Source organism: Aspergillus oryzae, chromosome 2 (assembly GCF_000184455.2).
Source record: "Aspergillus oryzae RIB40 DNA, chromosome 2".
NCBI classification, from domain to species: Eukaryota; Fungi; Ascomycota; class Eurotiomycetes; order Eurotiales; family Aspergillaceae; genus Aspergillus; species Aspergillus oryzae.
The window spans coordinates 2,370,912-2,398,535 of record NC_036436.1 but is presented as its reverse complement, the minus strand read 5'-3'; the positions used below and the strand labels follow the sequence as shown (position 1 = coordinate 2,398,535).

Here is a 27,624-nt window from a genome sequence, read left to right as displayed (position 1 = left end):
AACGACAACTGGAGTGGCGCGGGGGCGGCGGCGGAACATCCAGCTGAATTGAGTTGCGTTCCGGAGTCCTGGGCTCCCCTATTGAAGGAAAAGTGAAGTCTTTCGGCAAGGTGCGAGAAAGGCCTTGCCGTCGGTGAGTCATGATGCGCGGCGTTCCCGTCGTATCTCTCACCGATATAGAATCAAGCCGGGTCGGGATGATCGAAATGGCCGGTTGATTCGTTTATCTGAGTTCCAATCTTCCTATGCCACTATCATTTCGCTCCTTTTAAAGCTTTCGCACGTCCTGAGAGGTATAATCTTCGGCGTCAAGGGAAGCGCGGACTTTCGATTCAACGTCGCACACGCTCTTTGGCCCAATTGAATGCGCACCCGAAATTCCTATCCTAGCAGTCCACTAGTAGTTTGTAAGAGTCAATAAGGGAGGTTTTAGAAGAAAATATATCGGTTTTCGTCAATGGTGCAGCTTCGTTGGTCAAACTTGAGGTGAAGTTGACCAGGCGCGTAATTTCGGGGAGGGAATTCGTTTCGTTAATCGTAACAAGTATGCGGAGAACAAACAAGGAAATCAAACTCGTCAAGGTGTGAGTGGTCGGAAGGATAGCAAGCGATCGTATTTGTGTGAATGTCGACGCGATGCGATATAATCTTGACTTGTGATCACATCTAGGGGCTCCCGCGCTCCATTGGTACCTGAGGATAACCGGGACTATAGAGAAGGCAAACCCGTCATTGACACACAAAACGCCAGACCAACACAAAAGAAACGACAAGGAAATTGCAAGGGACGGAATCTACGAGCCACGCGCTCGTAGGCAGAAAAAAATAAATCAAGGAAAAAGAAAAAGGAAGAAGTAACAAATGGTTGTGCACGAGGAAGCGAGGGAGAAAACGGGAGAGGAAAGGGAGGCAGGAAAGGGAACGAGGACGGGACGGGAGGATCACGCAGAGGGGGGGAACGCCTAAGGCCGTTGGTCCCCCAAAGCCTAAGGCGCCGGGACAGCGCGCAGAATCTGGCGGTGCGCAAGAGTGCTCTTTGGCTTTGCTTCTGCAACGGTCTCCACTCAACGGAGCCCGAGTCAGGATCGGAAAAGGAACCACGTCAAGCACTAACAGCCTTAGTTCCAGAGGTAATTAGCTGGCGTCGATGCTAATTAATTATACAGTATTGATGTGACGTCCAAGTCAGTATCAATCAAAGATACCAATGATGTATGTTATTAATGTCAAACAGGATACCTTCCACCAGGGACCCCTTCTGGCTATTAAATCGATGCAGAGGGAGAACTTTGCCATCGAGCAAATCACAATGCGTGAAATGGGGAAATTTCCAAATAAATAACGAATGATGCCTTGGTTCTATGGAATGCGGAGAATTGTTGCTGCTCAAGTCCGCCATCCGACTCGACAGTTTTTTTTTTTATTTTTTCGCCATCGTCTTTCATTTTGTTTTTTTCCCTAATTTTTACTTTCTCCCCCTCGATGGCAAATGCAGGTCGACCCAAGTAAAAAACCATCTAGTGAGTATCTTGAAATCTGCATAGAAGAATCTCCTCCAGTTTCTAAAAACGGGGCCTCCTCCACTCACAAATTAACAAGCAAGCATCAGCAGTACTAGTGGTAAAAGTACTCCGTAGTAACTGGCGGGTCATATTCAACCGCCTCACCGCGTTGCCCAACCATTCTATTGAACAAATCATCCGGAGGACAGGTATGACCTCAAGTCATGCTGCTCGAACTGGATCATAATAAATACATTGCCCACTTGAGTGTCTAGTATGGTTACACTGCTCTTGATTTTATCCTGATTTTTTTTATTCTCTGTCCCTACTCTCTGATTCTACAGTATGATTCCAGTTGCGTGGTGTTTCCCCCAGTTGTAAGGGCGTGGGAGGTACATACGGGGGATGTCCACTACAATGACTGCTAGCGAATCAGTTCACCAATCAGGAATAATTATTAGTCTTTTTATTACGCCTCATTCCCATTGGGGGATGCATGGAAAATCACACTGTCAGGGAACCCTATTGATGTGACCGACGTGCTGCGTATGGTTATCAGATCATCACATCCCATATTTCACACAACGTCAACTGATCTACATCCAGTCATGGGAGAAGTTTTCTACAAGAGCTCTCTCCCAAGAACAGCCAGGAGGAAAAAAAGAAAGGAAAAAAACTGAATCCAGGAAACCGTGTGATCAAAGGTCGGTGGCTGGGAGAAATTTTCGGGCCAGGAATTTCGGAGAGTCACGCTGAGTGGTTCGTGCCAGTGTCAGAAGAGATTCCAAGTGGTTTTGGAAATCTCGAACTCCAGTCTCATGCAGAAGCGTACTCCACCACCGTCACAGACGAACCAACAGAGTCTGGGCTTGCATTAGTCTTACCACACCCGGCATTAGGAGGATGGACAGACGCGACTAACCGCCTCGCCGCCGGATTGAGACGTTTTGGATCTGCCCTCGGAAGCACGAGGCTCACCAAAGGGTGCCGTCACTGTCCTGTAGTGCAGAGGTTGGAATAAAGGGTCAATGGCAGTAGAAGCCGTTATCCCGAACGAAGACGGCGGAAAAGCATTGACATGTGCCGAGAAGTTTAGTGATCTTTTCTTCGCTTATCGCCCTTCGATTTCCGAGTCCCACCGCTCCAGAGTCCAGACGCGTGGAAGGTGGGGTGTCGCGTGTCAACGCGTCTTTCGCGCGTACTTCGCGCGTTTGGTAACGTTACAGTATTCTGTCAAATCTCCATCCAATCACAGATGGGATACCATTTCTTCTGGTCCACATGTACCCTGGAATTTACCAACGGGTTACACGAGCCAATTTCATCCCAAAGTAGTTAGATTCCTAGCGGGAGGTTACCTGAGGCGGCTAACCTTAGTAGGCTTCTGTTCCTGAGCAAAATCGGCACTATCAACCATTTCTCCATCGACTAAAAAAGCATGGACCATATAAAAAATGTTTCTGCTCTTCCAATCTCCAAAAAAAGAACCTTCAAAATCCAGGAGGCTGGGGATGGAGTCCAAACTTCCATCGCTTAAAGCCTATGCAGGAACTAGGTGAAAAGTCCACCGGGAATATGCTAATAATATCAAACCCCAATACCACGGTGGCCTCGTGTGAATTTTGCAGGACGGGAATGGGTGTTAATTTTAGTCAATGGAGGTCTTCGGCTCCATAGTGTATCCATAGACAGAAAATAGCTTCCATTTAGCTCGAACCCACTCGGCATGTTACCATAGTTCCCTGACACTTGTTATCAATTCGGACTACGCGTCGATATAAACAAATGCAGAAGTACTGTTTACTTCCCGTTTCGGTGTTGCTTTGTTTTTTGGGTCTCGCCGCCAATGGTGTCCAGCCCAACGTGTTGCATACTCCTTACTCCGTACCTCTCATGCAAATGCACCGGTAGGCTCTTTGATAATTGTAGTTACAACTATGGCCACAGCTGCAGTGATTTACCCATGGATCATGGTTATCATGTGTTGGAGTTGCATAGTACTAGACCAATGGTGCCCAGTTAGTAGTATATGGTGTATGCGATGGAAACATATACAACATCTGCAAGATATCATAGTAGACACTAATGTTGGCCGAATTACTCCACAGTGTCTTTGATGTTCGACAATAACGCCACTGGTATATGAGATCGTTGGGACTTTTAGTCTCGTGCTCGGCGTCAAAGCTCCTTACGTGCTTTCTTGCCCAACAGTTGGGAATCTTGCCCTAAGGCGTCCATTACATGCATACAATGACAATGGAGGCAAAACTTGATTACTCCTTACTTTCAGTGGTAAACAAGATCCTATTTTCATCATCTTTGTACAGTCCAGCAGCACAACTCTCGGTCGTAAGAGATCAAGGAAGTCAAAAGAGATTTATGCCACATCAAGGAAAGACATACAATGGGAGAATAACTAGTCAGTCGTTCCCTCTCCAAGAGCTGACAAGTCAACCTCCGGCTGTCGTGACTTATAAAGTAGTTTCACCGTTGGGTCGCATATAATCTCAGTTCCGTGCAGAAATGACTTGGGCCGGTCAACGCGGTCCGCAAATTTCCAGTCATATTTCAGCAGCAGGTGTGCAAGGAGAATTTTGATCTCGTTATTAGCAAAGAAGCGGCCAGGGCATGCATGCATGCCGTGACCGAAACCAAGGTGTTCCGGGCTGGTCGTGACGAACTGATAACGATGTTCGTTGCCCGGTACCTGGCGTTTGTTGTAGAACCGAAAGCCGTCATACACCTTGGCATTGGGATAAATCGACTCATCTTCCATAACATGAGCCGAAACGACTACATTGGCACCTTTAGGAATGGAAGTACCGTCGGAGAGCACGACTGCCTCCGTTGCAATGCGATTGAAGAAGGCTTTTCGAGAGGGAGCACGTCAGCAGGCTAATACTACGAGCGGTTTAACTGAACAGGCGGCTCCAAAGTCACTTACCGATAGACACAGGATTTGTGCGTTGACTCTCTTTCATGACACTGTCCATCAACTTCATCTTGGTAAGACTGGTCTTTTTCAGGATGCCGTCTTGTTCCACGATGGCCTTGATCTCATCTCTCAACGGCTGGATGTATTCCGGATGGGCCGTTAAGTCATACATCACATTCGTCAGCATATTCGACGTTGTGTGAATTGCCGCCACAGAAAGACCGATCTGCGATACCGTTTCGTCGCAAGGGCGACCTGCAGCAACCTCTCGAAACCAGTCTAGAGCATCTGCATGCGTTCTAGGGGGGTTCTCCTCTGGCAGTTTACCTTCCCGGATCATGTCTCTCTTAATGATCTCTTGCTGGACAATCTCAGCCGCCACCTTTCTGTGGTGCCGAAGCTTTTGCATCGAGGGCATAAACCAGTGTATGAATGGCCGAGCAACTGCCGGCAAGTCTCGGAGTTCACGAGCCGCGTTGAACGCATCAATGGTGTAATTGACTGATACATCCAGCCATGTTTCATTCCGACATATTTTCTCTCCCAAGAACACCAGCGACGACAAGCGAGCTACCATATGCGGGATCTCCTGTGCGAAAGTGAAGGGCTTCCATTCTAGCGTTCAACAGTTGCCATCAGCGAGTGTCTCTCTAAACTTTGCTTTCAGGCTACATACCGTCGGATCCAGGTAGCTTGTCCGTCAACACGGCAGCGGTTTCCTTTGACAAGGGGATAGTCAACTGGCCTACAGACAAGACAAAGTCATTAGAGAACAAAGGCAACTCCTCAACCAGCAACCAATCCATACCGAGCGTATGCGTTAATTTCTTATTGATCACTTCTATAACAATGTCTTCCTTCGTTTGGTTGTTGAAGGGCTCGAACCCCGGTATGGTTGCACCAAAGAAGGACTGAGATTGTTAATACTCGTCCTCGCCGACCGATATAAGTAGTTACCTTTCTAACTGCTTCCCCGAAGTCTAGATGCGGATGGTTCTTCAACTCATCCACATAACGAGGGTGCAGAACTATGGTCGGACCAGCAGTAAACATGGCCTGAAAGACGGTTCTACCCTAAGCCCCAGTGTCAGCTTCCCAAATCTCTTCTTGCCTTTCTGCGTTCTATAATAGGACAAGACACGTCTCATACCTGGCTAAACCCTTGCACCATCAAATCCTTTGCAGAGGTGACGAAGAGCTTTTTGGCTTTTGTGTTCGAGATCTCCCATCTACTTCTCCCCACGAGGGGGATTTTACGGTATGGCAAGCCATCTGCGAGTTCTCTGTAAAAGTTTGACACAAATATCAGAGCCAACGCCACTGCAATACCCTGGAAGAAGTAGTGGCTCTCTAGAAAGGTAGCAAGCACAGGCATCTTGTAAAAGTTTCCCCTGCCAATCAATCAGAGAATGTGCCCCCTGCCCTCCTGCTTGTGCTGTGACCTTATATACCCACGCTAAGTGCGCAACTGCCCTCCAATTGACTGGTTCTATGACCCCCTTTGCACGGAATCTGTGATACCCGAAGTGGGGATATGTTGGATACGCTGAATACGACGAGGGCAGCTCGACTACGGTGAACAATGAACCACAGTGGCTCGGCAGGACCCCAATGGTGGGCCAAGACTGTCAATCAACCACTTTGTTGGACAGGCCATCCCCGCAAAAAAATTGGTTCCTTGTTTGGTTCATGGGGGTGGCTGCCAGGGCGGGGAATGATGATAGGCAATCGAATTTCCTAAATAGGCATGTCCTTGTCTTCAGGCTGTCTCTCATACTTGAGTGCGCCACATCGGCTGCGGAAACTTCTTGTTGTAAACTTTCAGACGTTGGCAGCATAATTCAATGCTCGTTTATGCTCAAACTCAAAAAGAGGACTGTTCAACACTAGCCCCATATCGTTCGTTGAACTTCCAAGTTGGAACAGGAGCCAGCGTGAGTAGTTATACGTATGTATCTACGTACTTACCGATCCAGTGGATGATCTCGGCGGAAATTCGTGTCACTCCCCTTCCGCTTTAGGTCCGACTTGGCGCCGCTTTTGGCTCACTGAGCGGCCCGGGGCGTGCGGTGAGCACAAATGTGCGTGTCCTGAGTGAGCCCTGAGCGATCCCGGATTGCTCCGGGCGCGATCCCAAGACAGGGGTTTCCTGGCTCCGAAAAGATATAAGAGAATAATATCACCCAGCGGCGTTCTGATTGATTAAACCATTTTACTACATCTGTTGATCTTCCAGACGGACCATACATGATAGACGATTCACAGCCTGTGATCTCCGATGCGGTCCTGCTACAGTTGCCGTTCGTAGCTTTTATCATATGCTACTCGGTCTTCCTAATGCCTTTATGCTCTGTCCGAGCCTACGATCATCTAATGGTTAATCCCTGGAAGTTTACACTCAAGATCAACTTACGGTGTAGACGGGTCACAATCGTTTCTCGCTATTATGACAAACATAGTATCGTGCCCTGTGAACGGGGCGCTAGGAGTTAGGGCTTACGGGTTCCCAAGCCCTTGGGCCAGATAGTGCAGCATGACTCGCATCGATGGAGCCTAGCCTAGACTATCTATCCCATGTACAGAGTACCTAGTTTGACATTGCTCGACTCTCCCAACAATGGAACCTAACTGCACTTATTACCTGCCTTTTATAGCACACATTAGTGCTGACCGCAGTGCCTCAGCAACCCCCGCAAAAGCTATGTTCAAGGTTACATCCGAGAATCATCTTTTTGTATCCATCCCCAGCAGCGGACGAAAAGGCAAAGAAGTGAATGAACCGTTATGTCGACTGACAGGGGTGGTGTGGCAGTACAAATTTGTGTTGAAAATTGGCTATCATCCGCACCAATTCTTCAGCTCAGACAGTTTACCCTGAACAATTCCTTGCTCCTCTTCCTCTTCCTCTTCTTCTCCTTCTTCTTCTTCTTCTTATCTAATGGCCGAGACCATTGCCGACCTGACAGCCGCTGTCAATGCAGCCCTGTCCAAGCTCTCTCTCCCTGGTTGCCATTTGAACTGCGATTGGGATGGGAGTTTTCGATGCATTTGCCGCTGCCGGCGGTGCTGAGTTGACTGTCAACGAGTTGGACGAAAAGACCAAGGGCGACAAGGACCTGCTGGGTAAGGGGCTTTTCTCCTTGTGAATATCCGGACCCGTTTGATTGATCAATCCGCCTTTCTTCGCTTTACAGTCCGGATCATGCGGCTCCTGAGCGCTAATCGCCTCTCCACCGAAACCGGGGTGGACAAATACCAGCCACAGCCCTTAGCGCTGGGGTTCGCGAATGGCGCCCCGCCCAGTGAGGTGATCGAAAACTTGTAGGCGGTCTCTAGTCCTCGCCTTCCTTTTTTCTTTGGGGGGGGAGGCGGGGGAATTTTCGAGTAGGAGGAAGAGATAGCGGGTGTGGCTAACTGTTTTGATTAATTTTCGAATAGCCACATGATCTTGCGGGCCACGGCCTACACGCACGAATTCTTGGAAGCCAGAGGGTATCAGAGCCCGGATGATGCCTACGAGACCCCCTTCCAGCGGGCGTACGGCACCAAACTACACCACTTTGAGTGATTGGCTCAGCATCCGGAGGAGCAGCATGCCTTCAACACGGTAATGGAGGCTGGCAACCGGGCGGTAGAGGGCGAGCAGTGGTACGACTTCTACCCCTGGGAGGAGTGGCTAGCCAGTGAGGCAGACCGCGTGCTCCTGGTTGACATCGGCCGGAGCAAGGGTCATGACCTCGCACGCTTCAAGGAGAAAAAGAACCCCGCCGGCCGCCTGATTTTGCAGGATCTATCCGAAGTCATCCAGGATATCCAGGCTCCGCTCGCTCAGGGCATCGAGGCCCAAGGCTACAGCATGTTCGACCCACAGCCCATCCGCGGCGCCAAGGCCTATTACATGCGCACTGTGCTGCACGACTGGCCCGACAAGCAGGCCCTGCAGGCCCTGCAGCGCATCCGGGAGGCGATGGCCGACGATTCGGTGCTGTTGATCAACGAGAATAGCGTGCCTGTGACGGGTGTTTCCCGGTTCAATGCCAGTGTCGACCTCATCATGATGACCGTGCTCTCCTCTCTGCAGCGCACGGAAAAGCAATGGCTGAGTCTTCTGGAGCGCGCCCAATTCAATGTCATCAAGGTATGGCGATCGGATAACCAGGGAGTGGGATCTAATGCTTTGTTTGAGGCTGTTCCTGTTTTCGTAGGTAGTTCCGGACAAGTTCCCTAGAAAAAAGAAGCCCTCTTATCTTTTTCCAATGTCGTCGCGCATCCACAGTCTCTTCGTCAGACTTCTATCAAGTAGGAAACCATGTCAAGATCTGAATGATAACAGATTTCCTAGTCCATTGTAACACATCGATGGGGTTGACGTGGTAATAGAATCCCAAGACTGATGGAAATCGTTCTAGGTGAAGTCAAAGTCTAGATGATGAATAAACAACCAGACTCTAGGAAAATGCTGGTCTAGACCCTTGGGCGAGAAGGAATGTGCTGATAACGTCTCGCTGCCTTTCAGCGGTAACGCTAATCTAAAAGATCAACAAACAATCCAGGAGCAACCAGAGCAATCGGTGCGTGTTCAGTAAGTGAGCAGTGAGTGCACAGGAGCACTCACGTGCTAACCTTACAAAAGCAGCGGCACCCATATCAAACAGGAAGAAGTGGGCCGTACGGTAGTTCTAGGATGACATACCGAAACCCCTTATTTGTTCGCTTAAATAGATCCCTGCCCAGCTTTACTGATGGATTTCTAATCGCAAAGTAATTGGGTGAAATACCATCGGTATTAACCTAGTGAATGGTGATTCTCAACCATCGAGTACAAGTCATTCTCACTATTGAACTTTCCAAAAAGCCCCGTGAACAAGCAGTCTGCGGTTTGCCCCGGCTGAAGCAAGGGGGAAATTGTCGGTCAGGACTCGGAACTTCGGAAGCGAAGCAGAATCGGCGGTGGCCAAAAGGCATGCGACGTGACAGCACCTCACATCATTCCGGGACAATAACATAGGTTCAATTGCACAATTGTCTCAAGAACATGGGTGATTGTCAGATTGATACGTCAATCAAGCTTTGTGGGCGGTCAAGATGAGGGGAGGTCATGTGCCTTATCACCTTATCGATATCGATATCGCGTGATGCCAAGACCTGCATGCGGTGGTTGTAATGCGGGGGAAGCTCCGTCGATATCTTGAATATATCTTTAGTCCCTCCTCTCTATCCTTTTTGTGGCGTACATAGCTACCGTGTATATACGAAGTAAAGGCGTTGTTCCCACCACTGATTCCTAGCTTGCCTTGACCTATCCACTAGCCATGGGAGACTTTGGCCCACCGGTGCCAATACCCGAGACGGAGGTAATTGGTCTTGCTTCGTCATCTTTGACAGATCCAGAAGAGGTCTCGGTACTGGTGACAGGGTTCGGTGTAAGTTTATCTGTCTTATGCTTGGCTTATGTTTCTTTGACCGTCTTGGCTTCTGATTCGGCCCTCAAATGCTAAAATATACTAGCCATTCAAGACCAACCTAGTCAATGCCTCGTATTTGATTGCCTCATCTCTGCCAGAGTCGCTTGACCTTCCTTCGGCGAAGCCGTCTGGATCCGGGCCTACTTCTCGTCGGATTTCAATTCATGTCCATCCATCGCCCATTCCCGTCGCTTACTCAACAGTGCGGACAACTATTCCAACCATCCTAGAGGATTACGCCAAGTCCCATGGAGGTCGACGACCAGACATTGTACTCCATATGGGAATAGCGGCTACAAGATCGTACTACTCGATTGAGACCAAGGCGCATCGAGATTCTTACCACTTGTCCGATATCAAAGGCAGAATCGGTTATGAAGATGGGGAGAAGGTTTGGAGGGAGCAGCAGCTCCCGCCAGTACTCCAGGCTGGTCCTGCGGCGGATTCCACAGACGTAGTACGGAAAGTTCTCCACCCCCAGCCGCCCAATGACGACTTTCTCAACACGTGGAAGTCGTTTGTATCTCCTGGAGCAGACGTCCGGATATCCGAGGACGCTGGACGCTACCTCTGCGAGTTCATCTTTTATACAAGTCTGGCCCAGGCGTTTCAACAAGGCCAGCACCGAAACGTCGTTTTCTTCCATGTGCCTGGATCTTGCGCCGACGAGGACATCGAGAGAGGCACGGATATTGCAGCTGGATTGATCAAAGCTCTTGTAAGATGTTGGGTTAGCGAGCAGGTATAGAGCGGCATGCAGGTTGCTGGTATCGTTTTGCAAAGCAAGAGCATGGGCACTGGACGATATATATACTTGCATTTCTATGGCGCGGTGCACTATCTGGGTTCCGGATGCGCTTTTAGCTGCAGTCACTCGTGATCATTTATTTATAGGGGACTTCTGTCCCCGGTCTTTTCAGGTTGAGTTATACATGTTTCACAGGTTTTGGATACACTATTTACCCTCTGACTACTATCGATGAATATAGACAGTTGTCAAGCATGATATTGGGTTCTACCGTATTCGTATATGTGTAGAATTTCCCGTTGGGAAAGATTCAGACGCCTTCCGACAACTTCCATCAAATCCCGAAACATCATCCAATACAAATCCCGACAGCATCCCGAACCACATTGGAAACATCGCATTATAGCAGGGATCGAGTCTTAAGGGACAACAGCCCTAAGCCAAATCCACCGGAAGGTGGATCCTCAGCTTACTCATCCGGACTCCGTAACTCGGTCATTTTTCCAACACTATAAAAGGACGCGGACATAGTCTAGTCTATCTACAGCATTCAAACTCAAACCCCCATATATAAAACTCTCCAAACAGCAAAGAAAAAAGAAAAAGGGGAAAAAAAAAAAAAAAAAAAAAAAAAAAGGAAAAGATGCTAGACCTAGACACCCCCCAAGCCCTCACAATAGCCACCACAATCATAACCCTCCTTACCATCCCCGTCTTATACCCCCAACTCCCAACCTGGCTCAAAACCACCACATCCAAACTCCTCCCCAACAGCCAGAAAAAGAAGCACCCCAGCAGCGAAATCCTCGCACTAAGAGTCTACCCCATCAAATCATGCCGCGGCCTCAGTCTAAACAGCACAACCCTCCACATGGAAGGTCTAGACCTCGACCGCAGGTGGATGCTCATCGACGCCAAAACCCACGACTTCCTGACCATCCGGCAAATCCCACAGATGACGCTCATAAACACCGCTCTCAGCACCGATGACCAATCCCTTGTGGTCACATTTACAGGGGTTACTGATAAAGAGGTCCGCGTACCCCTCCGCCCAGACACTGCCTGGCTAGACGCCCACACGACCCTGGGCCAGGTGAAGATCTGGGACATCGAGACAGACGCCTATATCTACGGACCTGAAGTCAATGCCCCATTTAGTGAGTTCCTGAGCCGTGACGTTTGCCTCGTGTACAAGGGTCCTACGCCTAGAATTATGCGCGGGAACGGGGATCCGAGTCTTCTGGGTCGTGAGCAGAGTGTGAATTTCCCCGATGTGCATCCTGTGCTTGTTGCTTCTGAGGCGTCGTTGGCAGAGCTGAATTCGAGACTTGTGGAGAAGGGCGTGGAGCCTATTGGGGTGGAGCGGTTTCGGGCTAATGTTATTGTTAAGGGGGGTGAGCCTTGGGTGGAGGATGAGTGGAAGGTTGTTAGGGTTGGTGATGGGGCTGGGAAGGTGCTGGAGTTTGATGTCCTGGCGAGGTGTGCCAGGTGTCAGGTGCCGAATGTTGATCCGGATACGGCGGGGAAGCATAAGACGGAGCCGTGGGATACGCTTATGAGTTATCGGCGGGTGGATGAGGGTATGAAGTATAAGCCTTGTTTTGGGATGCTCTGTGCGCCGAGAGGGGAGGGCGTTTTGGAGGTTGGCATGAGGTTTGATGTGCTTGAGGTTACGAGCGAGCATCGGTATATTAAGGGGTTTTAAAAGCTTGGGGTGTGTTGATTCGAGGTTAATGGGTTTATTTAAGATTAGCGAACGATGGCTCACTCTCTTGGTTTTCGTGTACTCGATGTCTAAGTTTGAGATACCTTTGGTTCTGTGTTCTGGATATGTTGGAATGTGTTACAGTATCATAAAAGTTGCTGTTTTTATTAGAGAAATCTATGTACTAATCTGGGAGACAAGAACGCTCAGTTCTTCATCTGCTTGCTGGCGGAAACACACCAGTTGCTCCATTCGCTGAAGAACGAAGGCTGGACATGGCATTTCTTGCTGAGGAACTGCTGCTTTCGGGTCTCGGCGTAGACATCCACAATGCCCGAGATGTTGTTCTTGTCGTGTGCGACGAGAACCTTAACCATAAGAAGACTTGCCTGGCTGCAAGCCGAAGCGTGCGAGGGCGGGCCGCTGTGGCTGGCCTCCTTGTGGATCGAGTTCAGGAGCTCCCAGGCAGGCTCAACGGACTCTAACTTGGGCAGAGCAGAGCCCTTGCACAGTCTCGTGTAATCGCGCAGCACGGAGTTGGCCTTGTTCGAGATCTGTTTGACGGTAGACTTGCGAGTAAGACGTAGAAGAGGGAGAAGGAGATCGAGAGCCAGGAGTTTCGAGTGGCACTTCTTGACATAAATCTCAAGAAGGTCAAGAACACGGTTCTTGAAGTTAACCATGTTGCCCTTTGCGTCTTTCTTGTCTTTGTTTTTGCTCAGGGCATCCCGGCGCGCCTGGAACACCTTAGCGAGCTGCTGGTCTACCTGTTCCATCTCGTCGTCGTTCATGTCGGCGTCTGAGCCTTCATCGTCATCGTTCAGGTCTTGGTTTGCACGGTGCGGTCCGAGTGCTTCGGCAAGCTTGGCCTCGAAGATAGCTTCTTCGTCATCGTTTCCATCTTCTTCCTCTTCAGATCCCTCCTCCTCGTCGTCTTCGTCTTCGTCATCATTTGAGCCCTCTGCGTCGATGACTTCGACGTCACTGTCGTCTTCATCAACATCCATCATCTCCTCGTCTTCTTCTCCTTCATCGTCCTGTTCGAACATCTCTTGCTGACCCGCAAGACTCTCTTTCGCTTCCAAGATCTAGAGATTTATGATTAGTCCCGATGAACATCAGAATAAAGAGCAAAGCACATACGGAGACCAGAGAATCCAGTCCATTCTCAGAAATCTTATCGGCGAAGGCACCAAAAACTTGTTCACTCATACGGCGGAAGAGCTGGGAAGGCTTCGAAGCGAAACTCAAAAGAATTTCCACCAGCGCATCGGAAGCATCTGCTGTCTCGTCCTTCTTAGACTTCTTGTCTCCGAAAATCTTTGAGAAGCAGAAGTCAAGTTCGTCCAGCATGGAAACAGCATCAGCATCGCCGTTGTACACCTGAAGGATGGTCATAGAGTAAAGAAGCTTGAATGCATCGACGCCAGCGGCATCACCCTTCTTTTCCTGTATATTTGTTAGACTGGGTTTTCAATGGGGGTAATAAGCAATTTTGGGTTGACGAACCGTGCTTGACAATTTCTTCAGCGATTTAAATGCGCCCTTCACTGAATCCTGCAGGGTATCATCCATAGCGATGATAAACTTGCCATACTCCTCCGACTTAGCTGCATCCCGAACCTTGCGGACAACTGCATAAGGAAGAGCAGTTGCGTACTTCTGGTTGGCGATTAGGCTGTTCAGGCAGGAGTTGATCCTGCTCCGGAAGAGCTCCTGAGTCTGCTCAGTGAGGGCTGGCTCAGCAGCGGTCTGACCGCGGCTGTCACCCTCTTTCTCCACAAAGTAGGCAAATCGCACGAAAGTGAACAGAATTTGTTCGAGCACCTCCTTAGCACCCTCTTCCGATTCATCGCTAGCGGAAGCCCGAGACCTAACAATGGACAGAAGCAAACCAGCAAGGAACTGGCGGCTTGAGGCAGCAGCTTTGCTGTCACTTGTACCCGGGCATGCGACGAGCTTTTCGAAGAGGGGCACAATCTGCTTGAGGGCATCTAAGTTGGCCTCGATCACGATCTTCTCCACTGTCTTGGTCTTGGTGACTTGATCAAAGTTCACTGAGCCCGCCGAGCCCATCAAACCATTGATCGAAGCTGCGGCAAACTCGGGTTCCTTTGACACGCGGGTCTGGATAGTCTTTGCAGCCTTAGCCGCCATACGGTGAAGGTACCGGTCCTCAACAGCGAGCTGATTTGTAAGGCATCTCACAAGGTTCTTTGTGAACACAAGGGAAGCCAATGGCAAGGGGCTCTCATTCAACACCTTGACGAAGAGGAGGAAACCCCAGTATTTACGCTCGTCCGAGGAGGAAGCGGCAAAGAGACCATCTGTTTAAGACTAGTTAGAACCAATACCTTTGTTGGGGTAAACTAGAAGACCTACTGTCGACAACCTCTGTCCAGAAATCACTGAAGCTAAGCCGAGAGGTCTTCGATTTGCTCTCCTTTGCTGAGGTTTCGCTGAGCCTAGACAACACAGCATCCCAAGCAAAGTGAAGCTTTGAATTCCACACGCCCGATGACTTGGGGTTGCTACCCTTATTTTCACCTTCAGCCTCGGACACTGAAGATTCCTTCATGACCTTTGCCAGCTGATTCCTCTCCTTGACGTCTAGTGGGTCGTCATGTTTCCAAACTTTACTAGGAAGTTTCACTTTAGGGAATAAGTCCTTGGCTGCTAGCCAAATAGCAACTCCCTCTGGCGTCCGTGCCAGCTCATTTGTGCAAAGGCGCTCAAGAGCGGATTCCACAAACTTTGCTTCGGCCTTCTGAGCAGATAATTCATAGACACAGCGGTAGACGATCCAACCGCATTCTTCCCTGATCCAGGGCTTCTTCTTGGCCAGATCAAAGACCAGGTCTAGGAGCTTAGTCCACTCAGAGAAAGGCGCGTTGGGCTTGAAAAGAATACCAGACTTGATAATAGCCTCTGCACCAAATAAACGTCCAAAGTGATGATCTCTTTGTTCCTTTATATTTTCATTAGTAACTGGACACAAATAGGAAATCTTTATACATACCTGACCCGACTCGCTTCCGGAAGCGCTAGACTGTGACTCCCAGAACCCTACTACCCTCGGGATATCAAATTCTGAAGACTCTCTGGGGCTGGAAAGAATTTGAGACAGAATCTCAGTCAAGGCGATAGAAAAACCAATGCGCGCAGCTTTTCTGCTACTGCAGAGGCCGCGGAAAAGTCTCCGCAGAGTCTTTTGGATCTGGTCATCTGTAGCATTCTTGTCGGGCGTAAATTGCGACACCAGCGCTTGCGCAGCTTTCAGTCTGATCTCATCTTTCTCGCTCGCGAGATCTTCGTAAATTTCCACCAGCTTGGTATCAACGTTGACTGGCTCGCGGCGTCTCTTCTTAGAACCGGCCTGGTTTTGCGCCATTGCAGCGGGAAAGAGGGTTCGTTTTATCAAAGTTCACAGGCTCTCCAAATATAGATTGGCGCCACACGAAGAATAAAACGGATTTGATATGTTTATATTGATGTTGTCTGAACATTTACTATGCAATGTCGATGGTTTGACCCAACGAAAATTCATTTTGCGACAAGGTTACTTACCGCTTTGGGTTAGCGTTATCTGATAAAAGCAATCGATCACCGCTTTAAACCCTCCACCGCCTGCTATTTTGCGTAAGGTATCTATTTCTACAGCAACGACGAAACAATATAAACACGTTAAGTATAGCAACGTCCACCGAATATCATGAAAAGATTGAAGATCATTCCTGGTTATGTAATTTCTCATCTCAATATTCAATGTGACCCAATATATTAAATGTGCTCGCATGACTCCGTGTTCGAGACCGGACGACTCTTTTCCGCACTCGGGATTTGGACAGTTTGCAAAGACCAAGACTCTTCTTTCAGCAATTGCATTACGTTCGTGATGATGCGTACAGAGTAATATATGCTTGATGCAATTCTTAATATGGTCTCTCATCTATGACCTCTGTGGAGAATTACATGTCAAACAGTATAAGCTATGCAACAATAGGTCACAAAGTCACTTTCTTGCCACACTATATATCACAATGCACAGGCCTTTACTTGTGCAATTATATGACACTTCAATACTAGTAAATTTTACATGATTTATTCCAATGATACCAAATAATCTCTCCGAAATGAAAATTGATATACACCAGGTAATATCAACACAGTTACTTGTACTGACCGTATGTTACGTAGTACGATATAGTTCCGAAGGCTTTCATCTGACTTGAAAAAATGGAGACTCTGTTTGTTCTTCCAGTGCTTTAATGTCAATATTCCATTTCCATAACACCTTTACCAATTCCCTTCGAGCATTATACACAATCTGACATGCTTATCGAACCCTCTAAAAGGTACAAAAGCCAACAGCATTTCCTAGTCACTTTTCCTCAATCTAGTTGCCCAACATATCCAAATCCCGGCCTTGTGGCTCCACCCAAACGTATTCAGAACGAACATTCTGGAACCGTGTTCGCCTTTTCCGGTAGCACTCCTGCAGATTGAGCGCCACTTAAACGTAGATCGATATTGTTGTGTTTTGCGGTAGATGCATCAGATCACCAGGCGGAAGCGTAGAAACTGAGATGATACATCCATACGGTCGCAGAAGTGGCCACGGTACAGGTGAGGTCAGCCATTGTGGCTGAGAAAAGACACTAGCAGACAATATTTACTCTGCCGAGTCATCTATCAATTCTTCAACTCTCGGGACTTTCGGCGTGGAGACTAGTGGTTCCTTTCCCTGTTTTGAAAACGTTCTTGGCTAGTTGACATGCATATGACACGGGTCCACTCGCTGTAAGTAGAATATTAGAATAATTTATTGATGGGGTAGGTACTGCATACTGTCCCAAGTGATAAAACGGTTTTGCCGGATAGATCACAGCCAAATTTCGGGAGCTCTTGAAGGAGGGTCAGATCGACCAAGGAAGAGATGCTGCATCCGCGAGTACAATGAGCATAGCTTGAGAGAAGATTATCCTCCGTAGAAAGCGCATATTCGCTCCATGAACCTATAATGAGAAGCATCCAATTACCTGGGGCACAGGACCTTGTGCTTTTTATATACATACCTCGACACGGCTTCGGAGACCTAGTGTAGACAGCGTCTCCAATTCTGCATTGAGCCACACTCGATGCAGTTTTAAGTGACAGTTCCTGTACAGTTGTAGCCACTTTGGCAAGGAATATGTTGAGATCAGCTCAGCACGGGCAATCTTTGAGTGAGTCGGCACTAACGAGTCCTTGAACATAATCAGCACCGAAAGTAAATATATCTAGAAGGACTTGTTGCCATTTTAGGAGTCCATTGAGCTGGAGTATCCCGAGGCGCCCTAAACACTCTTAATCCGGACTGTGACTTTTCAAAAGCCTGTAAGCCTGGGATCATATGTTCCAGCTAGCTGGGTAGGAGAGTCCGCTGTCGAGTGAATAATGGCAGGGAAAGTGTTCTAGAAGTGTAATGTTCTCTTTAGAAGCTGTATGTCGCGTATTGTGTCGTTCTTCGGTGCTGACTAGTCCATTGTGTGAAGATTGAGAACAGGAAGTATACATTTATAAGGCAATGTTAGTCTTCTATATGAAAACCACACGTTTGCGGGTGGAGCCAAGTATATGACAGATCATGGCCGTCAGACAATATAGCAGATGTTAGATGATTCAAGTAAAACGACGAGCAACAAATCTTCTCTACTACAGTGTTTCGAGACATATCTTATCGGGGCAGTCTCCTACCAGTGGTCTTTGTTGATGTGTCTGATAGTTTATGATGCAAAGCTAGAGTCATTCCCAGCTAATATCCTGGATGAATGGCATATATTCTAGCGATCTCTACAACATATCCTTGTGAACACTGACAAGATGTCCTGTTAGTATACATTTTTGGTTGGTTACATATATCGAGATAGTCAAACTATTCGAGACGACGTGTTTGCTCCGACAACACAGCGATTCTCCAACCATTTACAATCTCACAAACTAGATTGCTTCTGACAGGATAAACCATATCAGAGGCTACGAGCTACTAAGACTGTTATGAATTCACCACAACAAACGATTGACAATGCCCTCCTTCGCCCATAGACTCAACAATCCCTGAGCCCCAAGCTAACATGTCCAGTACTCCCACTCTGAACCTAAACAAAAACCAACAACGGAATGCTTCTTCAACCTGGTCGAAATAACAGCTCGATCAAAGCTCTCAACCAACTCCGTCAATCAATCGCCTATCTCGTCACCAACCTCAGCCATCAACAAATACTCAAACGAATACCACTCCATCGACAACAATGTATCCTGCTAAGCTCATCCACCCCACTACCAAGCATCATAGAAGCTCCAGCCAAGCCCATCCCAAGACTACCAACAGGGTCAAAACCCCCCTTGCAACATGTTAGTTAGTCCCTACACGCCAATCCTTACCCTATAGTAGACATATACCTCCAATCAATGGTGAAACTGCTATCAGATATACAATAAAACCAGACCATCCAAGACCCCCTTACTCCCTAGTTCATAGTCTATCCCCAAGAATGCAAACTACTCACAACCTTCACCATACCCTAACCTACGCCGAACTCACCCACCACATACATACCTTTCATATCAATGCCAGAATAGACAAGATCAGGTACGCATCCCCGTTGAGCATTCCACAAATGAAAGCCGCCGCTCGTTGGCCGGCAGCCTGGAATGCGGAATGCGGGCCCATTGACGCTGAAGGACATGGCATGTTGAATTCACTCATCAACCGTGGGCCAAGATAGGATATCCGTTAGATGTCCCTAACCCCATTTAACGTTCTATCTAATAGAAGTCTATTTTGCAAGTAATGTACAGATCTGCAAGTTCGAGTATACGTACCAACATTATCCCCAGCCACTTCCCCAGGATTCTCGTCTAGCTGAACCATGAACCATGAAACATAGGAACTCTATTACCCCCGGGGTTTGAAATCTCCTATCAATCGCACATATTCCCAATACCCTCAATACTAGATCCACCTCCTCTTTCTAAACAAGGTATTTGTTAAGATAAGAGCTCAGTATGGAACACAAATCCCCACGCCAACCCCTCTGGGAAAAGATAAACCGTTAAGCCAAGATCCACTCGTTCTAGTATCTACCATGTAGGAATGGATATGCAATGGGCAGTAAGGCACGTAAATCAGACTCTGGCGGTGAGGTTTCGCTTCTCCTCCCCCTCCTTTCTCTCTTTCACTGTTTTGGCGGTGTTTGAGTCGTGCAGCGTAGGGCAGGACAGGGTTATGTATTACCTACGAAGGGGTGGGGGTCGAAGCAAGGGTGGTGGGGACGTTGATTATCGGAGATTTTTCTGCGTAGGAGGGAGGATAGGAGATTTTAACGGTTATTGGGATGAGTCGGGGGAGTAGAAGGGGGTTAGTATTGGTTTCATCTTGGGTGGGTTGGTTTAGTCTTTTTTTGGTTGAGTTGTTTTGGGTGAGGGTGTTACTTTGGGGGTCGTGGGTATTGGAGTCTAGGTTCTATAGGGGGTGCGGGGGATAATCTAGGGATGGAGGGGTGGTAAGGTAGGTGTTCAATCTCCGCCCTTTGGGGGTTAGTAATTACTTGCATATGGACACGTTATTAGTGCTGCAAGTGTTTGTTTCTGTGTATGTGTTTATTTGCCCTCGCGTGAGAGATTGGTGGTTTGGGTGAGGGGTTTTGCGAGCACGAGGGTGTGGTGGTATACATGGGGTAAATATTGATTGATATCAATGCATAGTCTGGTGGCGAGATATGATCATGTACTCCGTATGTAGGCGACAGGGCTCTATCGAGCATCTAAGTTTCAGGATCTCTTCGACTATCGCGGATAAAAAGTATATCAGGCAGAGCAGGACAACTCAATCAATGTGCACGGTCGTCAATATACGAGCGGAGAAAGTTAGACGACCAGACAAGATGCATGGATCGGATCTCATACCGAGTCTCAATCAATGATAAGCGACCACATCAGTCGCCATCTGCAAGTTTTAGATTTCTCATTGATCGAGGGATGGGAGTGGGGTTGCATCGCATCCAGATCCATGGCAGATGCGGAGTTTATAAATAATAAGCTTTGAGCTACTTAACTCTCGGTGCCCTACGTTATGTATGGGGGAGGATATTGATTCAGGGAGTCAAATAACAAACTCCTAGATTGAGGAAAGATGTTGTATTGAAAGTGTAGGTATAGACCATAGTGGATAACTGGATTATTTTCTGAAAGTCTTAGTGAGTTATTGGAGTACCAGTAAATGTCAGACTTTGGAACCACGCACATGGCAGGAGTCGAGCGGGCGGCAAACGCCAAGAATGTGGTGGACGGACGAATAGCAAGGCGAGGTTAGTGAGAGTAAGGCTGTTAGTGAGTCTGTTAGTTGTCGAGCTACAGCGTATTAGCACGACAGTACTAGTAATAGCTCTGCCGATCGCTCCCGCATCGAGATAATCAGTAGACTACCTCGAAACGGGAAGGTGAGGGTTTGATAAGGGCTGTGTGCAGTAGTAGCTCGAAAATAGATTATCTCTGGAGATAGTAGGAGGGACCCAAGCGCAGGGTGGAATAATTGATCAAATCTCACACGTGTGGTTTGGAGAATGTGGGAATCAACCTTGCCAGCCAAAAGCAAGGTGCGTGAGGAGGTGAAGGAGGATCGGCAGCAGGGTGATATCATTGAAGTCAACCATCGGCCAAGTCACGGGACTGCGCACGATGGTCGCGTTTCGGGGTCTCGGTTCCAAGGTTCGGTTTGTTTACTAGTTCACGACCCATGGACAACCATGGACAACATACTACCTTATCTGTAGATTTGTATATGCAAGCAGTAGTGCTGACGTCTAGACACGGCATAGAGTTTTGGAAACAAGAGTCATGACATCGGGCGCGGGGACAAGGAAAGACAAAGCTGGGAGATGCAAGAAATCCTTTCTTTCTTTCTCCTCCCCCACCTCATGTGACATCACCATCCTACCCACTTTTTGTCGAGGTTGAGCAATATTTAGTAACAAGTTTCGAGTACGTACGGAGTATTCCGTACACAATGGATAAGACCGAGTAAAGTTGCAGAGAGACAAAGTAGCACGAGCGCTAAAGAGCGCCCCGACGGGCCAATGAGATAGACTAAGGCAGGGTAAACCCCGCAGGGGGAACTCGGGCCAAGGCTCCAAGGCTCTGATGCGACGGCCAGACCGAAACAACTGGTGAGGTGACGATGATGCCTTAGTCCGGACCTCGGAGTTGTTTGGATTGGCCGTCAGATTGATTGATTCCCTGCAATGCGCAGCACATGGTCCTGTCACGGCGGCTACGATGATGGATCGCAATCCTGGTCTTCTCACATCTCACCCTAAAGATCGGAGGGCCCGAGATACGATGATAGTCACCACTAGTCCCTCCGTGCTTGCCGACCGCGACTGCTCAGCTGAATGTCAAGCGAAGCCCAAAAGCTTACAAATGTCGCGATCGGGCCAATGCGCGAAAAGGATCGCACAAACTAAAAAAATTTAGACTGAGTCTTGGTTGCGAAATCAATATTATTGTCATTGGGCTCAGCGCGATCCGGGCGCCCCTCGAGCGACCCTATGAGCCTCAAGATAACGATTTCCGATCCATGGCGTAATATTCGCTCAAGTCGGGCCCTCTCTCCTCCGCGACGGCTCCGACATGGACCGGGATAAACATTGGCGCCAACCGGTGTCTCAAGAGGTGAGGGGCTGCGGCGTAATAGGGTAGCAGACTAGTAGTCCATTGCGAGGCTGAACCCAGGCAATGGCAACATTCGTTTGCTTGAAAGTTCCCCATTTGTGGCGGTGTAGGAGCTAGGAGTTAGTTAGATTATTAGATAGTTCGAGTTCCATACTTAGTTGGTTGTCGCAGCGTCTTCCACTGGCCGAGAGGACCATTCCGTGCGCAGTGGCGGATTGCTCAGCACGTGTGGGCTCTAGACTGATAATGCACGATCGAAGAAAGCCGATCCATCAGAGCGGGGACCTCGAGAAACCTAGAGCGTAGCCCATAATAAATTGAGTGATTTGATTAGTGAGTGCTATTGGTGACGTCGTCAACTGGGGGGAACTAGTTGCAATATGTTCCCCACATACGCCGCTGGGAGAAGGTCTGCAAAGGAAAAAGAAAGTCAAAAAGGCCCAGGGAAAAGGCAATTGTTCCCTTGACAAATCGCATCAATTGACAATGAGGAATCAATAGCAACATTTGCAAGGTTACCTGCGGTATGAGGGGAAAGACAAGAATAGGAATTGTACAAGGAGGGCTCTAGTAGGAAGGGATGAAGATACCCCTTGGCAGGACTAGCAAGAATGCTGAAGTCGCCCGAATCGGAACCATAGTGATCCTAAGTACAGTTTCTCCGCAAGTAAGGACACACTATGTCTTCTAATGTATGACGAGCACACTGCGGGGAGGACTATGCACCTGGAGATCGATTGATATGCCTCGTGTTGAGATATCAGTTTCTCGAGAGCTACAGTTAACCTCCCTCCTCCTTCGGGTAAGTGTAAATTGTTCGAACCGACGGTCCGTTACCATGCCCGAGACTCAAATAGCCCTGCACGATTGGTATGTAGATCGTAAGATACCCCCCAAGTCATCTGAAAGTCAAGATATCTTCAATGGAAGTCACTACCGCATGTGGGGATTTCCTTGGCATGCTGGACGGGAGGAGATTCGTAAAGGCATTCCCTTATTAGGCTAATCCGGCCATCTTGCCGTATTCCGTTTTGCTCTGGGAATTATTGAGGTGATACAGTACCTTCTGTTCTCTGTACCGTCTTTCGCCCCCCACAGGCCCTATAGCTAGAAGTTGATGTAGGGTATATGGATATAGGGTTTGATGGGGAACTAGTTAGCTCGGAGATTTACGTCTCTGGAGTTGTGCAGTATTAACCCTACTATTGGATTGACTACTGGGAGGTGTACCGCACTACAGGAACTTCACAACTGACAGCTTACCGGTTTGGGAAATTCAATCTGACTTGGAATTTCCGTTCCTGAGACTCAGACTCCGTACAAGCTCTTTTTTCCGACTGAGTGGAGCGAGTGGAGATGTTATTAGATTCGATCTGTCTTTTTTGGTATTCTTTGGGAACTGAAATTACTGGGACCCTAAAAAAAAGAAGAAAAATGGAGCGGCACAAACGGATAGACTAGGATGAATTTTTACTATGGGCCTATTACATTTTTTCCCTTTCTCTTTTTCCTTTTTCTTTTGCTCTCATTTTTTCTTAATATCGAACCGTTCATGACCCTTTCCTCCGACTAAGACGGAAACTTAATGGTGAAACTGCACGGGATTGCCTAGCGTATGTTAGGAGCTTAAGAAAGACAAGAAGGAAAAGGAGCCTCCTTCTAGAGGGCTTTCATGAGTGAATAGTACCATGACCAGTTTGAGTAATATCGTTCTTGCTCCTTTGATCGATAAAAATAAAAAACCGTTACTACAGCAAATGGCGGTTGTCCCACTCCTAGTACATGAAACCTGTCAAAAAGAATGTGCAGTACCGGGTGAATTGTCAGAAAGAGAGAAAAAACCAAAAAAAAAAAAAAAAAAAAAAAAAAAAAAAAAAAAAAAAAAAAAAAAGGAGGACCCAATATTTAGTAAAAGAAAAGGAAAAGAAGAAAGAAAATCCTTCGGTAGCCCGTGAGACAGGCACGATCATGCCTCAGCCAGCCAGGGAAGATTTGGTACAGCAGCAGCGGGTAAAGCAGTAAGGACGCTGATAGGCGAAGGGTTGCTGAGCAGCCGCTAGCGTTACTGATGGCGGCAAGGGAGTCCCGGCAACGAGGGGGGCCCAGAGCCCTAGACGCTGGCTAGTCCTCGCTGTACGGGTACCTACCTCTCTGACTTACATACTGTACGTATAGTATGTATGATACCAGTACCAGACCTATGATGTATGTACTCTGTAGGTACTTCGGGCCACCAAAACCCACCGGGACGCTACCTGTGAGGTACATACGTCGCTATGCTGTCAGAGTAGACTTCGCTCAATTTTGGAATTACTGTTTCAACAAACGGGTGTAAATAACCTAATTCCATTGAAGAATAGAAAGAAAGGGTGTTCAATAGATGCTTCTAAATTCCTTAGATAGGATTACTAAGTATAGTAAGGACCTGCAATGCGATATCCCTGTGATCGGGAATATCAATTTTTTGATTTTTTTTTTTTTGAACCCATTCTTTCGCCTGTCCGCAGGGCTACAGAGGAAGGGCGCGCGGGTGAAGAATCCAAACCGGTTCGACACAGGTTTCTGACGCAGATGAACCAAACCAGCCTAGTCCCGTCTAGTACCAGAAGCTAACCTGTCGTCGCTTAAGCTCTTTCTGAGCATCTGGAGATCCATCCCCACTTTTGCGTTGCCATTGCAACAAGATCATCCCTTCAGCTTCACTTTCTCCTCTTTTTTTCACTTCTTCTCTTTCTTTTCTCTGGGTCTTCTGAACATCTGTCCATTCTTCTTTTAAGTCTCGGACGGTTCCTCATTTCCCATGCTGCATTTCTCGAGCTATCTCCAGGCCCAGTTCCGTGTGTCCCAATCTCCGACAAACCCTCTGCTTCGGTAAGTTTCCTCCAATGCATTAGCGTACCAACCCTCCTCCCCCAAGACGCCGGGGGCTGCTGCTGATGTCAGTACTTAGAATGCTAACCTAGTCTCCGTTGCTCCTTAGCCCCTCGCCCGTTTCTCCCCATCTTCAAAAGCTTGCTCCAACGTTTGACGCTCCGGGTTACCTTCTGTTCGAATTTTCGGCCAGCCATGTCGCTCTAGACGCACGGCTTCGTCACGAGGAAGTACCGCTACATGCTGGTTAGCTGAGGGATTCTGAAGCGGTTCTTCAACCATTCGATTAGTGAAGTCTGGGTTCAACACTCCGCAATTGGGCAACAGGAACATACGAAAGCTGGGCGGTTACAGAGACGCCTCCGCCTATCGTGTAGTATATGCCGGGTAGATAGTATACGGCATAACTGTCTTCTACTTCTCTGTTCTTTTTTGGTACTGCTTCTTTTCTTCTTTCTTTTTTTCTTTCTTCTTTCCCCACCATTCGACTGCGGCGTTCTTGCGGGTTTGGGGCATTAGCGAAGAAACAAGCATTCTGCAACAATGGAACACTCATCCCCGTTGGCTGCTATGCAGCCCCCATCGGTGCTCTTCGGACACTGTTTTCGTTCGGATGCAAGGACATCCTACCCTGCGTTTGGTCTCAATTCAAACAGTTTCAACTTCAAAGATTTATCTATGAAAAAAGCCCATGGTGCCGATTACTTCAATGTAAAAGGTACATCTCCTACCGCGAGCCTCGCGGCTGATCTGTCTCAAAATTTCCATATTGATCAGAGGTTTGTCCCCTTCTTTGTGCCCTATGTCTTTGTGCGATTGCGTATTCAAAGGAACAAACTGACCACATATAGTCCCCAAGTGGCTACTCCACGACGGTCTTTGTTCTCCTCAAACCTTTTTGGCAATGGTAACAGGCGTGGTAAGAGTTGATGTGTTATAGTGCATGAAGAACTGGGAATGCTCATCAAGTTTATAGAGGAAGCGATGACAACACCTCCACTGTCTTCCTCACCTGCATTGGATATCATGGAAATGTCGCCGTTACCGCACAAACCTCCGTTCAACGTTCTGGAAGCTGAACTCCGCACTCCTACAATCGAGATCTCCTCCATGGATACGCCCATGAGATCTAATGCTGCAAGCCCTCTACAGGACTCGCCTTTGGTTGCACAAAAGGAGGGCCAGCATGAGTAAGAACCTGAGAGTCAATGGATGAAGTGTATATCGATCTGACAATATTTTTTTATAGGAGGAGACGTCCAACCTTCCTTCGGCCCAGTCTAGCCAGGAGCAAAGCACAATCCTTTCAATTGGGTATGGTTAAGCCCGCACCAGAGAGCCAAGCACCGCCGTTTAAATTCCAAAGTAAGGGAACCAAGACCTCGTTAAGCACATCGGCTTCGTTGGAGGATATGTTTAATGAATCACCACCACGCGAACGGTCTTCCCTGAGGAATCATTCATCCCATGGCTTGGTAAACCCGCGGCTGAGACCCCCATTTGGCCGAGAGACGAGCCATGTGCGTGGAAATGGATCTCCGTCGGCGGCATCTATTCGCAAAAACTCGCACCCCATGATGCGCCCTCGTAAACAGTGCCGACGTTCGTTGAGCATGTTTGAGAACCCCGAGGATGTAATGGTCGAAAAAGAGGCTTCTTTTACATCAAATGCACCACTTCAGTCCATCTGCGACATTGAAGGAACCCCCAGCCTACAATTGCCTCACTTTTTGCCTGAGGACCAGGCTGATACTTTGCCTCGCATCGACAAGAGCATTCTCGTGGATCTCATAGATGGGAAATACAACGACCGTTTCGACAATATCATGATCATTGACTGTCGTTTCGAGTACGAATATGAAGGTGGCCACATCAATGGGGCTGTGAACTACAACGACAAGGATAATCTTGCCGCGGAGCTGTTCGCCAGCCCTAAACCGAGGACGGCATTAGTTTTGCACTGCGAATACTCTGCACACCGGGCTCCCATTATGGCCAAATACATTCGTCATCAGGATCGTGCTTTTAACGTGGATCACTATCCACATCTTACCTACCCGGATATGTACATTCTGGACGGGGGCTATAGCAGTTTCTTTTCTGACCACCGGACATTGTGCTTCCCCCAGAACTACGTCGAAATGTCTGCCAAGGAGCACGAATTTGCGTGCGAGCGTGGCCTCGGGAAGGTCAAGCAGAGGTCTAAGTTGAGCCGCGCTCAAACCTTTGCTTTCGGTCAATCTCCCCAAATGGAAGACAGCCCTACTGGGAGGTGTCGTAACGGCCTTGGAGACCGTAACCGATTATTAGGTTCACCATTTGCCGCGAGCCCTGTCTCCGGTCGCATGTCCGGCCGCCGCATGCTTTCTTACTGACGGCCCCCACGAATCGTCCGATTCCAATTCTAAAAGCCAACCCTCGATATTATGATGCTATCGATCGTTGTGCTAAGTTCTGACTTCATTCCGTTGCACCGCAATATTTCACATATATCCAGAGACCCTGGTTTTGGTTCGCTGTCTTACCCACTCGCTGGTCTTTCGAGAATATTGAGTTGCGCCATGGGACATGGAGAGTTTGGCCGCTGTCGAGCTAGCGCCTTACCACTCCAGTTTCCTTTCCGTTCGTTTGAATATTTTCGGTTTCTTTCTCTGGGCCCGGTTTATAGAGCTTCAGCATTTTGCATT

The 27,624-nt window shown here is 48.2% G+C and overlaps 6 protein-coding genes across 6 annotated transcripts; 3 read left to right on the top strand and 3 right to left on the bottom strand.

Moving 5' to 3' along the window:
* Nucleotides 1-3,918: 3,918 nt before the first annotated feature.
* Nucleotides 3,919-5,812, bottom strand: AO090003000111 (cytochrome P450; the record flags this gene model as incomplete). The annotated part of the gene is made up of 6 exons (XM_001819291.1): nt 3,919-4,370; nt 4,447-5,052; nt 5,114-5,182; nt 5,246-5,348; nt 5,395-5,511; nt 5,588-5,812. The coding sequence occupies 6 exons, from the start codon at nt 5,810-5,812 to the stop codon at nt 3,919-3,921; spliced, it is 1,572 nt and encodes a 523-aa protein (XP_001819343.1).
* A 2,235-nt stretch (nt 5,813-8,047) lies between these two features.
* Nucleotides 8,048-8,665, top strand: AO090003000109 (uncharacterized protein; the record flags this gene model as incomplete). Its single annotated transcript, XM_001819290.3, has 1 exon — nt 8,048-8,665. The coding sequence occupies one exon, from the start codon at nt 8,048-8,050 to the stop codon at nt 8,663-8,665; it is 618 nt and encodes a 205-aa protein (XP_001819342.3).
* Nucleotides 8,666-10,128: 1,463 nt separating this feature from the next.
* On the bottom strand, nt 10,129-10,722 carry AO090003000108 (uncharacterized protein; the record flags this gene model as incomplete). Its single annotated transcript, XM_023234738.1, has 1 exon — nt 10,129-10,722. One exon carries the CDS (start codon nt 10,720-10,722, stop codon nt 10,129-10,131), a length of 594 nt encoding a protein of 197 aa, XP_023089832.1.
* A 571-nt stretch (nt 10,723-11,293) lies between these two features.
* AO090003000107 (MOSC domain-containing protein) lies at nt 11,294-12,355 on the top strand (the record flags this gene model as incomplete). Its single annotated transcript, XM_001819288.1, has 1 exon — nt 11,294-12,355. One exon carries the CDS (start codon nt 11,294-11,296, stop codon nt 12,353-12,355), a length of 1,062 nt encoding a protein of 353 aa, XP_001819340.1.
* A 206-nt stretch (nt 12,356-12,561) lies between these two features.
* Nucleotides 12,562-16,995, bottom strand: AO090003000106 (DNA-directed DNA polymerase POL5; the record flags this gene model as incomplete). Its single annotated transcript, XM_023234737.1, has 6 exons — nt 12,562-13,443; nt 13,499-13,804; nt 13,865-14,682; nt 14,738-15,323; nt 15,375-15,683; nt 16,957-16,995. 6 exons carry the CDS (start codon nt 16,993-16,995, stop codon nt 12,562-12,564), a joined length of 2,940 nt encoding a protein of 979 aa, XP_023089831.1.
* An 8,485-nt stretch (nt 16,996-25,480) lies between these two features.
* Nucleotides 25,481-27,312, top strand: nimT (putative tyrosine protein phosphatase MIH1; the record flags this gene model as incomplete). Its single annotated transcript, XM_023234736.1, has 4 exons — nt 25,481-25,716; nt 25,789-25,856; nt 25,914-26,127; nt 26,187-27,312. 4 exons carry the CDS (start codon nt 25,481-25,483, stop codon nt 27,310-27,312), a joined length of 1,644 nt encoding a protein of 547 aa, XP_023089830.1.
* Nucleotides 27,313-27,624: the final 312 nt, after the last annotated feature.